This window comes from Plutella xylostella, chromosome 27, assembly GCF_932276165.1.
Source record: "Plutella xylostella chromosome 27, ilPluXylo3.1, whole genome shotgun sequence".
NCBI classification, from domain to species: domain Eukaryota; kingdom Metazoa; phylum Arthropoda; class Insecta; order Lepidoptera; family Plutellidae; genus Plutella; species Plutella xylostella.
This window is the reverse complement of record NC_064007.1, coordinates 3,219,567-3,232,465: the sequence shown is the minus strand read 5'-3', so window position 1 is coordinate 3,232,465 and position 12,899 is coordinate 3,219,567. Positions and strand designations below refer to the sequence as shown.

The 12,899-nt window shown below is 41.6% G+C and overlaps 1 protein-coding gene across 13 annotated transcripts in view; it reads right to left on the bottom strand.

The window, feature by feature from the left end:
* Nucleotides 1-12,899, bottom strand: part of LOC119691836 (IQ motif and SEC7 domain-containing protein 1) — a 147,428-nt gene that overhangs the window by 11,746 nt on the left and 122,783 nt on the right. For 9 of the 13 annotated variants that reach the window (XM_048630959.1, XM_048630960.1, XM_048630972.1 and 6 more), the window contains 15 exons: nucleotides 11,613-11,791; nucleotides 9,056-9,197; nucleotides 8,466-8,555; nucleotides 7,515-7,732; nucleotides 7,093-7,213; nucleotides 6,704-6,842; nucleotides 6,246-6,342; nucleotides 5,192-5,342; nucleotides 4,384-4,528; nucleotides 3,759-3,917; nucleotides 2,878-3,005; nucleotides 2,354-2,443; nucleotides 1,744-1,924; nucleotides 725-934; nucleotides 150-287 (listed from right to left, as the gene is read on the bottom strand). In XM_048630959.1, coding sequence (XP_048486916.1) covers nucleotides 150-287; nucleotides 725-934; nucleotides 1,744-1,924; nucleotides 2,354-2,443; nucleotides 2,878-3,005; nucleotides 3,759-3,917; nucleotides 4,384-4,528; nucleotides 5,192-5,342; nucleotides 6,246-6,342; nucleotides 6,704-6,842; nucleotides 7,093-7,213; nucleotides 7,515-7,732; nucleotides 8,466-8,555; nucleotides 9,056-9,197; nucleotides 11,613-11,791 — 2,188 coding nt within the window. Of the gene's footprint in view, nucleotides 1-149; nucleotides 288-724; nucleotides 935-1,743; nucleotides 1,925-2,353; nucleotides 2,444-2,877; nucleotides 3,006-3,758; nucleotides 3,918-4,383; nucleotides 4,529-5,191; nucleotides 5,343-6,245; nucleotides 6,343-6,703; nucleotides 6,843-7,092; nucleotides 7,214-7,514; nucleotides 7,733-8,465; nucleotides 8,556-9,055; nucleotides 9,198-11,612; nucleotides 11,792-12,113; nucleotides 12,567-12,899 lie in introns of those variants that run through there. The other 4 variants (XM_048630970.1, XM_048630961.1, XM_048630969.1 and 1 more) reach the window with 4 other exon arrangements.

Genomic DNA, 12,899 nt, shown 5'->3' with positions numbered 1-12,899 from the left:
AAAACAAGTTTACTTGTCTGGTCCACCAACCCGCACTAGGCCAGCGTGGTGGATTAGACCTAAACCCTTCCTTCATTGGAAGAAGACCCGTGCTTCAGCAGTGGGGACGTAATGGGTCGTGATGATGATGATGATGATGTGAGACTCACCTCTCTCTGGTGCACGCCGGGGCGTTCCTTCTTGTGTATGTCGGGGATCTCGTACAGCCGGCAGTAGCACACGAGGCGGCGATGCGGCAGGGCTAGTTGGGGCTTCTTGCCCACTATTGTTGCTTGCACTTTCATCACCTGAGGAGAGGATAGTAAGGTTTGGTTTAAGGGTTGTATGGTAAGTATTGGAAAGAAAACATGTTGCGTTGAGGCAGCTAAAGTTGAGGATTATTGTCGCTTGTGCTTTCATCACCCAAGGAGGTAGATTTTTGAACAAGTTTTAACAGCTTTTTCATAAATTAACAATAAAAAAAAAACACTTTTTTGAGATTGCGCAAAAGTTTTATAACTTTGTTTGCTGGCGGTACAAGAGGGCGGGGGCGTGCTGTAATGGAATTAATTGCTAATAATTATGTCTCTAATCATCCTGTTTCGTTTGGATCACGACTTACATAGCCATTTCGTCACACTGTATAGCAGCGGCAAATTATATTTTTACAAAATTGAGGGCTGAAGGTGTAGAGGATCTGTCTGTCTATCTATTATGTTACATGCAAAAAAAAACTCCCACAAACCTGAGTAACATGGTCGCTGCCGGGTCTAAACTCGCTGCACTTGACCCTGTCATATATCCCGGCGAGCATGTCCCGGTCTATATCTCCACAGTCGTCGATGCCGCGTAGATTGCGCACAAAGTCGTCTAGAGACATGCGAGCTTCTGGCTTCAGGTTGGGCGTGTGAAGGTCGGTGTTCAGCATTATTATGGCGAACGCTAGCACGAATATCTGGGAAAGAATGAAAGTAATGTTAGTAAAATATTACAGGTAAATAAGGTGATTTAACTGACAAAGTATTTGTTTTGAAGATTATACGTATAAAACTCCACTGAAAAGACCCATGATGTCGGATGTTAATGTAAAACAGTCGATGAGGCGCAAGCCTATAAACATAAACTCAATACTCAATCGTTTATTGCATCCATAAGTTTTACAGGAGTTTTTTTTCTTCATATATCTTTAGTAGTAGTGAAGCGTTCGTAGTCGAGCGGGCTTCAGTGATCGTAACTGATCACTGAGGTTAAGCAACAACTGGTACGGTCAGCCATTGGATGGGTGACCGATTTCAAGTGGTTCTTTTATGGAAGCTTCCGTGCTTTGGACGGCACGTTAAGCCGTGGGTCCCGGTTGCTGCTTCGGCAGCAGTCGTTAAGCCTAGTCAGAGGCCGGCTCGAAAACATCTGACTTACCCGACAACTCTCTCAGTACAAGCTTGCTTGTGTTGGGGTCCACCAACCCGCACTAGGCCAGCGTGGTGGTAAGTAGTAGCAATAAGAAGAGGAGACGATTGAGTCCCATGGGTCTCTCTCCAACTCGCACATGTTCCATAAGAGAGACTACTACTCCCTAAATTTTCCAACCTATTATCGACCAATCACAAAACTCCGCTCACAGTGTACTGCGTCCTCATTCTCTGCACGAAGTCAAGATAAGATTGCACATGGAAGTTTGACATCAGTTAAACGTGGCTTAACTCCCAAACGTTCAAACCGTTTTTCTTTCTGCTTTTGTTTCTAGCCTAGACAGTAGACACTCACGGTATCCTGCGTGCGCAGGCGCTGCACGAAGTCGGGGTTGCACGCGCAGTAGCGCCGTGCGAAAGCCTCCACCAGTCGCTCGATCTTCTGCGCCTCGCCCGGCAGCCGGAAGTGGGCCTGGTAGCGGCGGAGGGCCACGTCCACTGCCATGCCGGATAGGTCGAGCTCGTTTACGAAGCATCTGTGAAGGGGGTAATTAATATTTGTTTTAGACAGAAACAAGGATACCGACTGCTATAATCTGAATTCTAGAATGTGCAATGAAACATCCATAAGTCAAAAGTAGATTAGTGGAACACCTCCACACCTTCAAAGGAATAAAGTGGTATAACTCCAAGTTTTCAGCCAGCGTCTCCCTTGTGGCTTATACATATTTTTAATAGACATAAATCTACAATTATGGTCAGAATGTAAGTATAGATTGGTAAGACTTAGGTGGGGTAGCCTTTTTTCGCTTCTAGTAGCGGTTTAGAGTAAGGTGTGGGCTGACAGTTGATTTAATGTTATAAGGCGACAAGACGGCGAATCGAAGCCAGCGACAGCGCGCCCTGGCTGTTATCGAACCTTTACCGTAATATCAAATAGTACATTTTTTAAAACTTCTACTTACTCTAGCACAGCCATGTTGAAGGTGTTCTGCAGGTTGCCGAGGTACTCGCCGATCATCTGCTTGCTGAGGCCCTTGCGCGTTATCAGGAATCTGGAATTCAATAGATGATAACTTTGTTATTCGCATAGATACTCAGTGATAAAATAATAAGTTAAGTTCACAGGACAAATCTTAGTTCAGTAGCACAAAGATAAGGCGGGAACTATCATTCATAAATATGCTCAGGGATTTTCATGGCATAAAGGTGGGTGGCATGGATATAGGTGTCTTCTCTCAGTTTCTGTCTATAGATATCATGTTTAATACATCAAATTGGTCACGCCTACAATTTGGTTTTGAAAATTTTAAACCACAGATAAACAAGAGGTATCACTAATCGCAATAATATTAGTACTATATTAGTAGTATACCGTATCTTCACCGAAAAGACCGAACTTTTGTGCCCAAAACTTTGAACTTTAGATTTTTCATCTAAAATTTTTAAATATTGGAGAATATATTACAATATTATGGTTATAGCATACCTGGCCACCCCCCTAGGGCTGTTCTCCAGGAACCCTCTAGAGATGAGGTAGGCGATGCCGCGCTCCGGCTTCTTGTTGAACAGGTTTAGTCCCACCCTGTATTGGCGCTTGCGCACCGTCTCTGAGACCTGGGGGAGAGGAATTGATAGTTCATTATTTGTTAAATGAAACTTACTTATACTGCTCTGAATGTATACCGTTTTATAATGTACGGTGGCCTGCGCCTAAAAGTATACAGACGGAGTTTTTAAAATAGCGATCCCTGATGATGAAGGGACCAGCTACATCTGATATAAATCCGGGGACGTGTTGTGTGTGATGTATGTAGCAGTGGTGTTTATGTGGATGTGCTTGAGCAGCATGTGAGCTTGAGATCGCTATTTTAAAAACTCCGCCTGTATACTTTTAGGCGCAGGCCACCGTACATAGGTATAATAATTTGTGGTAGGTTTGGCACCCAACTACTGCAACAACTTTTTTACCCTCATTTCCACTTAATATAACTACTAACTAATTTTGTAATCTATTTATAAGGAAGTCCATGTATATTTTCTTATGCCTGTTTAAAGCGCACTGTATCCTAAACTATCCGACCGATTTTCACTATTCAAACACGGTCAGAACCGCCATATCTCCCCCTACACACTCTCCTACATACCTTGAGCGTGGGCGGCGGCTGGCGGCAGCAGGGCGCGGGCGGCGGCGTCGCGTCGTAGTGCGGTGCGTTGTCCTGCCGCTTCCACACGGTTTACTACTCTTTATGAGCCCCTTTTTGAAACAGTTTCTTTGACGCGCTCTATCTCCTAAACTATCAAACCGATTTCGACAATTCAAACACCCCAAGAACCGTAATTTAATCAATTTTATAATTCCCCCCATACCTTGAGCGTCGGCGGCGGCTGGCGGCAGCAGGGCGCGGGCGGCGGCGGCGCGTCGTAGTGTGGCGCGTTGTCTTGTCGCTTCCACACGGTGTACTGTTCAGGAGGTCCGTACATGGCTCCGCGGTGCGAATGCACGTGCTCTTGCAGGAGGTGGGGCTCCTGGAATTGTTAAATAATTGTTAGGAATATTGTGAAGTAATCATTGAAGATATGGAATTGAAAATACAAGTTACACTGGTGTACAACTGTACACGCCCACAGCCTGATACGATTCGAAATGAACCACTTAGGCCCGGTTCAGTGCAACGCGGATGATATACGCGGACGTCCGCGATAGACGGTAAAATGCATGAAACCTTACGATCACGATCCGCATCGCACTGAACCACCAATTCATCCGCGACGGACGCCAAACCTTATTCGCGTGCGGACCTATTTACTAGATCTTACTTTTGCAACATCCTGTACTCATTTATTAAAAAACTAACTAATTGGAGCCCTCGGCTGATACAGCAGCTGCTGGTGGTAGTCGAACCGGCTTACGTACCGTATATATGTAGCCGGCAAACTAAATTTTTCTTTTGCAACACCTTGCAATACCTATGTATTATGTAAAGTAACTAACCGGAGCCCTCGGCTGGTACGGCTGGTGGTAGTGGTGCCGGTGCTCCTGCGACGACGACGATGATGACGACTGCACCGACGACATGGAGCCGCCGCGCGCGACGGCGCCGCAGTCTGCGCGACGCAGCGACACTGGGCTCTCGGCACTGGGGAATAGAGGCGGTTTTTCAATAAGAGTTGTTACTTATAATTCCGGGTATGTAAAGGAATGGGCTATCTGTATTGGTAATAGAGGATAGAGGTGATAAAGGTGTTTATTGTGTATGAGTGAAAAACGACATGGACACATGGCACCACACTCTGCGCGGCGACACGGGTTTTTTATTGAGAGTTGAAAGGTAAGATAGCTCTTCGTAGATGCAGATTTAATCTCAGATACTAAATTGACAGATTCTGAACGGTTCAATAGTCAATTGTCACGCTATTAAGTGACTCGTAAGAGTATCGTACTATTGGCGGGACAATCGACTGTTGATGAACCGTTCAGAATCTATCACTTTAGTACCTGAGATAAAAAAAACAGACTTTAGGCTCTCCGCGCGTGAAATTTTCGCTCTGGTAGTGTCAAGAAAAATGGGTTCTACGAATTAGGGGATAAGGGGGTTCAGAATCTGTCAATTTAGTATCTGAGGTTAAAAAACAGACGCAGAGCAGCTTATACACGCACTGAGCTCTAGACGGCGCCACTCTCGGAATATCCGGCTCGAAGGACCATTTATTCCGAGAGTGCTCAGTGCGTGTATTATCTACTCTGCTTATCTGCTAAGTGCCAACGTGCTATTTATGTGCTGTAAGTACACTAGACTTACTTGAGGGTAATACTGCTGGTCCTCTTAGGCACCTCGGGCGGCAGTCTGCGCGCGGCGGCGGCCTGGATGGCGGCGAGCTGCTGCTGCTGCCGCGCCGTGGGCGACGAGAGGGGTTTCCCGCCGGAGGATAGCAGGTTCCCGTATATTGGGCCTGGGGGGGAATTCAATATGTAACTTAACCAGGTAACAAGAAAAGATTTGCAAAGTCTTACGAAGTTACCTCAATAATGATATAGACCTGAATTTGATCAAACTTAGCATAGCGCAGAGGGAATAGCCGCTCAAACAACAATTTTAATCAAAATGTATCGACACCACACTAAGTATTCATCACTTGTAAGTCTAATAACACCCCGGATAAAAGCTACTGGATAACATTGTGTATACTAACGCATTTCAAAGAATGTTTTTTTTTTCAATAATAATGAACCTCAATTTAGATTTTAAATAACACTTTTTCTAAATCAATTTATGACACTGAACGCCATTATGCCGTTAAGGCATCGAAAGACTGGCACAAAATTAAAACAAATTTGTTTTGCCATTGTTTGGCAAAAGTATTCCAATACGTTGTTTTAATTATCTTCTTAATTGATTATTTATGTTACATAAGAATTTAAGCAATGAATGCAACGTGTGATAATACCAATGTGTTTGATATTATTCTTAATATTTAATGTAGGTAAGTATTGTTTATAAATCACAGATACCACTTTAGTTCAACTGGAATGCTTCGTATCCTACCTTTTATAGATAAACAGATTATTATCCAGATACTTACATTAAACCTAATAACCCGTGAAAATTTCGAAAAGTATCGGTTCATGGAAAGCGTCTACCTTTCGATATCGTACGTTTCGGACCAAATGGATTCTCATGAATGCATGGAGAAACAGCGTTAGAAATGCAGATGAAGTGGACGCAGTTGTATGAATTTCTATATCTTTGTATAGAAATTCACACTGGAGCGTCCGTTGCGTACCGATAGGTGGCTTAAACAGCCAATGTTTGTGAACAATGAGCAATGAGAGTGAAAGAGATAGTGTTATCTCACCTGAGTTATTCATCAGCTGGTGGCTGTGTAGAGATTCATTGTGCGACGAGGACGTCGATATGTTTGTCACCGACCCACTGACAGAGCAACCGCATACCTGGTAATAAAAATATTATTATATTATAGTGTACATTTTATGGTACATAAAAACAATAATAAAATTAATAAGATGTTACTTAACTAATTTATTAGTTTTTATTACGTGGGTGACAGGACTCACAGGCCAGTATCACATTTTACCCCATATGTGTTAGCTGTTAACACAAATTTACCCCATATAATTAATTGCTGCCATAGTGTATTAAGTTAATACAGCACAAGATTACCCCAAAAAGCCATACCTATACATACAAATGGCAGAAAATTCTAAAAGCAGCAAGTTATCATTTTGACAAACTTACCACAAGCTAAACAATTAAACAATCGACAGTTACAATATACTTTTTGCTCGCACTTACCCCACTGTCGCCGTCGCCCCGGTGGTGGGGCATTTCCGTCGCGATCATGTGGATCTGATGCGCGGACTGTTGCACGCGAGCCAACATCGCTTCGACGTCGCTCTGGTTCTCCATTTGCATCTGCATTTGTAGGTGGTTGCTGGAAAATATTATAATAATTTAATATTATATGTAGGTAATGAGTGACTAGTAAGTGGAGTAGTAGAAATATTACAAAGAAGTCACTGATCACTCGAAATTGGCTTACTATACCAATTGTGCAATATCATGTATAAACAAGAAACAGCAGATTACAGTCATTGGAAGAGAACTATCCTCTGAAATTCAGAGTCTTTTTGGTTCAGAGGTTTTATAAATAGAAGTATAAATGTTTAAAATTGTATTCATACCTCATGTCCACATCATGTCGTTCCCGGAGCGACATGGACCGCATGGGTCTGGTGAGCGCCAGGCTCTTCTCCATGCCACCCGGACTCTTCTGGAGTAACGAGTTCCCGTAGATATCGTTACCTGAAACGTGGAATGATAATAATAAATAAATAAATAAATAATGGTTGAAGATACTGGTTGATTGTGCTGAAGTGCAAATCGATATGAATGTGGTTTTGTGATTGATTAAATAAGTATATATGCCACACATACACATTCAATGAGGTAGATACAAACAAACATTTTAAATTAATATCGAAGTAAACACTATTTGAATTTCAATTACTAAAATGACGATGTCATTGTAGTTTTTTTAATAAAAAATGAATAGGTAATTGAAAAATAATTAATTAGAATAATCGATACAAAATTTGCAACTTACCATTGACTAGTTGATGATCGCCTTCCTGAAGCGTTCGTCTATTGTTTGAATCGGCCGCCTTGGCCATCGCCGTAATGGCTGAAAACTTCTTCAGCAGTTGCCGTCTTCTGAAGGCTCTTTGGATAGTCACAGCGGCTCTCCTCGCACGAAGTCCACCGTATCTCCTCTCTAAGATCTCTGTCTGCTTATCCAGGAGGTCTTGAGACATTTCATAACGACTGAAAACGAGAAATTGATTTTTTAGTGGGAAGTAAGAATGAGTAAGGTTGGTATTGGTGGAGCAAAGCTTTGGGGTAAATCTGTGCTTAAGTTGGGGTAAGTTGGGTTGCGTGTTGTAGTAACCATTTGTTAGGTATTTGGTAGGTATTTTTTGTTTTATGCGGGTTCTCATGATTGGGAATGTGCATTTTATGAATGATTTCTAGGGCAATTGCCAGTTGTTTTTTTTGTGTATAATTTTGTCATTCATAATTATGAGGGGTATTGTATGTTTGGAGGTCCTTATTTTTATTGAAAGATATTCGTTTTTGATTGAACAAGTTTTCTAACTACTGAAAGTTGTAACAATTTAGGAAGATAGACTCATAATGTTGTGGTAGGTAGTCATGATTGCTAATGTGTAGAAGAGTTAGGTATTGAGTTAAGGTCTTTCAACTGCAAAAACATGCCATATTAGACTTTTATTCTGTTAGTAAAAATGCCATGCTTTTAGTGGTTTCAAAAGTATAGACGTTGTGGGTAATAGAGGCTAACACAAATTACATCAAAAACATTACTTAACTTATATGAAAAAGTTTTATTTGAATTTGTTTTAGCCGATATTAGTCCCATAAAGAATCTTGATGTGGTCTCGTTTACTCGATGAATGAGTGAAAGAGATGACAATGGTTAGCTCAGTTCAGTAAGGAAGGTAAAGGGCGCACAAGACAAGGCATTCCAGTGTGCACATACCCTCGCGCCAATTTACCCCGTTTTTGGGGTAAACTTGGATCTTTTTGTGTCATTCCAGATGTCCCCATGATGGACACGTCTGTTCCACGCCTAGGAAAGGAACATAGAAATTGTAATACACCCAAAGCCTCAGTACAGAAACGAAGAAACATGTAGTATTTGAGAGAACATAACATAAGGTTGGTATACAAGAGCAAGAAGATAAGAAATAAAAATGAAGTTAACACCGTAGTTTCCAACTCCAACTGTATAAACATGAATAAGCACACTTAGTGATTAGCACCATATAGTCAACATATGCATAGGTAATTTACATAAGTTTTGCAGTAGCAAATATAGCGTGGACATAAATAATAAACATATTTAAGACCACATTGTAATTTCCTGGCTCCACCGCCAATTTTTGCATACATTTACCATTTAACCACCATCCCAAGGTATTTAGACCCAGCAGTGACAATACAATAGAGCTACCCCCAACACCCCTATAACCCATACGACTAAATTACCCTTAACACCAAAACCCAAAACACCGCCATCTACCGGCAGACTCCCGAACCTCTAACCGCACCCACTACTCTAGTACCCACCTGTTGCTCTGGTGCACCGCATGCCCGAAGCCCTCTGGTGGCGCTGCGATGAACAACGGCGGCGCCGGCTCGCCCGTCAGCGGGCCGCCCGACACGCTGGCGTTGGACGCTGATGAACATGACGAGTTAGAGTGGTTCAGAGCTGGGAATGAGAGAGGTTATGGTTAATGATGAAGGGTGTGCGTGTGAAGGCTGGTGCTGGTAGGTTAGGTTGGCTGGTTTTGACGAATCGGAGTTGCAGTTCTCTGGAGGACACTTTGTTATTGCTTACTTAAGGGGGGTAAAATGGATTCCGAAAGATTCCGGAAAATTTGTTTCAGTAAAAACTGCTGAAATATTATGTTGAAATGAAGCTGTGAAACCTTTTTAACACAAACATAGGGGCTGAAGCATTAAAATTATATCTCTGACTACGAACAACGATATCTTTCACGTATCCTATGAAGCTTGGTTTTTACTTCAAAAATAGCTTAGTAAAAAAGCTACTTCCTGAAACCATCCAGTCTGTGCAAAAAATCTACATAATACCAAGCTAAAAACAGAATAGCTAAATGGAAGACGCGTCGCTTCAACGTGTTTGTAGGAAGCTCTAAAAATTCACGACAGACGGAGTGCCATATTACCAAGCTTTACGTACATACACTGTCCTTACTTAGCTGTCATATGTATGCCTTTATAGGGTGTTGCAAAAGAGGTATGGGGGTGGTCACGTGACTCTTTACTATAATGAGTTATTTTAACGACTTTCCAAACGTAGCATAAATAAAAAAGGCTCAGAATTACCCCCTGAGTTACCCCCTTTCGGATTACTATAACACTATTGCAACACCCTGTATATCCTTTTATAACTTCGAGACTTAATTGTATTAAGTCCTAGTATACTGGTGTATCATTTTGTTTTATTTATTAGCTCTTTGAGAGCTTTATAAGCTTTTAGTGGTGGTTCCGGGAAATGATGTAAGTCTAGGTAATAAGGTTTCCTACTTAGGTTACTTTCAGGATTTCGTCAAAATCGTTTCAATCATTTTGTAGAGAAAAATATGCTGACGATATGTTTTTTCATAAATACCTACTAAAGTTTGTTTGTATTGCGTGTACAAACAAACTTTAGCATTTATAATAAAACAGTGATTCTACATAACGGATTTGGATGACACTCAATCGTTATACAGCTGTGTGTATTTTATTCCGGAATTCCTACAAATAAAGCTAGGAAATATATCAAGGATATTAATACCCGATACGGTATTCCCAATTATTACGGGCAGCCCTAATGAAAATAAACTACAATTTGCATGACCCTAACTATCAGTACTAACACAGACGCTCGAAGTAAACGTGAAACTTATCCGCTATCCCCTAGGTTCTCTTGTTTCTGTTTACGGCTAACTACTGTTGGATGCTAATATTGATGTAGCGTCGGCCACACAGGAATTCTGTTTGCCAGTTTTCAAGTATCTTTGTTAGACATGCTAAACCGGGATCCATTACCATGTACAGTAAAGGGCAGAAAGACCTGACCCCTCTCAGAAACATTGTTACTATGAGAGGGGGGTCAGGTTTCTCTGCACCTGACCGTACTGTACAAGATATAAAACTTTTGGAAATTAGCAAAGCATAATACACTTACGGACAATGAAATAGTTGCACTCACAAAATGCCGACACCAAACAACCCCAATTTTATTCAGAAGTTTAATTTTGAATTTGTGCAAAATATTATCGTTTTCTTTGGTAATATCCTGATGCTCTGTTAAATATACTTCAATGATGCAGAAGGCGTCATTAAGCTAGCCTTTTCCGTTTAAGATTAATTTGGCGCTTTTCTCAGTGGAACCTTTTCATTGCCCGTGAGTGTAATATGTTTTTTCTCGATAGTAACTTTGTTGGTTACGTGACAAACTTTTAACACCTTCATTTATCGCACGCGGGTAACATAACGCGCCATGCGTGCAAAAACATAAATTAACGTTTTTGGCGACAGACGAATTTCTTGCCCAAAACAGTCACGTATTTTCATATTATACTGCATTTAAATAGCTTACTCAGTCTTGGAGCAATTCCAAAATGGACTCGCCCGACGCTAATAAAGTGAGAAGATGGACTCGCCCAACGCTTGCAGTGAGAAGACGATTTCCTTGAAGCTCGGTGAAAGGGATATGGCTATCGTAATTTCCATGCAAATTTGATATTCGATCCTTGCGTACATAATGCATGCTCCGTTATAGGATAACTAAAGTGGCTTATGATTAAGGATTTGAACTGTATTGGATTATAGACACGGATTATGAATATTATTTGCACCACAAAACAAATGACAAAATATAAAAAATGCAGGTTTCAGTTTACATCTGACATACATCATCATCAGCCTATAGCAGTCCACTACTGGACGTAGGCCTCTCCCAAAGCACGCCACTGGATGCGATCTATACGATCTATAGCTTTCCTCATCCAATAATTACCAGCCATCTTTCGCAAGTCGTCACCCCATTTAGCCGGAGCCTTGTCCTACAGGCCATAAGAAATAAATACCAAAAAAACATGTAAAAACTCACCAGGCATAGGGCGATGTGCAGCGGCAACATATCTGTTCCCCTCCATATACCCTCGGTCAGGCTCCTGGTGCATGCCATGGTGGCCCGAGTGGATCGAGTGCTGGTGCGAGTAGAACCCGTCAGGGGGGTGCAGAGGAACCCCCCCTCCCGTCTCCTCCTCATCCACCTTCTGGGAGAAGCTGCGAACAAGAGAGAAGCCAACTTTCAGACACGACATTTTTAAACAAGCGCGTGAGTAGAATTGATTGCGGAATTTTTCACGTCCGACTTTTTATGTTTAAAGTGAGATTTAATGTGGTGGTGTTTGGGCAAATAAAGCATGTTTTTTTGTTATTGTTAGGTAGCTGAATTCTAGAATGGTTAGTTTAGTGAGGGCAATAATTTGAAAGTCTAATGTCAATATTTCAAAGCCAAACGGATGCCCGCGAGATACGAAACAAGATAAAACCGATTCTTAATGTGTAGGCAAATAAACTTGATCACAGAACGGAAAATACAAACACGTATGTAATCCTAGCCACGAAGGAGATCCGTGTATGGAAATCGGGTGACATTTCCAAAATTTTCCCACTAGAATCCTATCCGCGCGGTAGACAAACCTCCAATGAATCTCCTTATCGCTACACAGGCTATCTCCAGTATTCTACATCTCCTTATCAGTCATATAGCGACGGCATTGAGTAATAAACAGTCTCTATTGTTTGAAGACTGCATCTGGGGCGCTATTGCAAGACTTGTTAGTAAACAGTGTAAAATGTGGAACGGGTTTTACTTTAAGAAGCTTATTTGTGAATGCTAGCTTTTCCGCTGGGTTTTGCCTTGTATTTAAACATTTTAAGGTCAAAGTTTTTGTGGTGGGTGAGTTTACAGTGTTTCAAGTACAATTTTACAGTAAGTTACATATTATTATAAATTCATGATCGTTTTGTTTGTTCTCAGTGTGTGTTGTTTGACACCCTATAAAGTTTTTTTTAAATCGTTATTATGCACGATGCGTTGCTAGGCAAGTAGCTGCCAATACTCAGTCCTCAGTCTTCTGCATCCAACCACAACCAGATAAGGTAAGGCCGTCGGTCATGCGGCCGTTATTTACCGAAGTCCAAGTTTGCACTTTGCAGTAAGCATAAAAGCTCTAGAGCTTTTGGCAGCTTCCTCGTGGGCGTTTTGATGAAGAGTTTTCCCAAGTTTCTGATGGAGTAGAAATAACGCTGTGCACACAATATTGCAAAGTATGAAAATGTAAGCGACGGGAGCTATAAATTTCATATAACTAGGTGCGGAGATAGT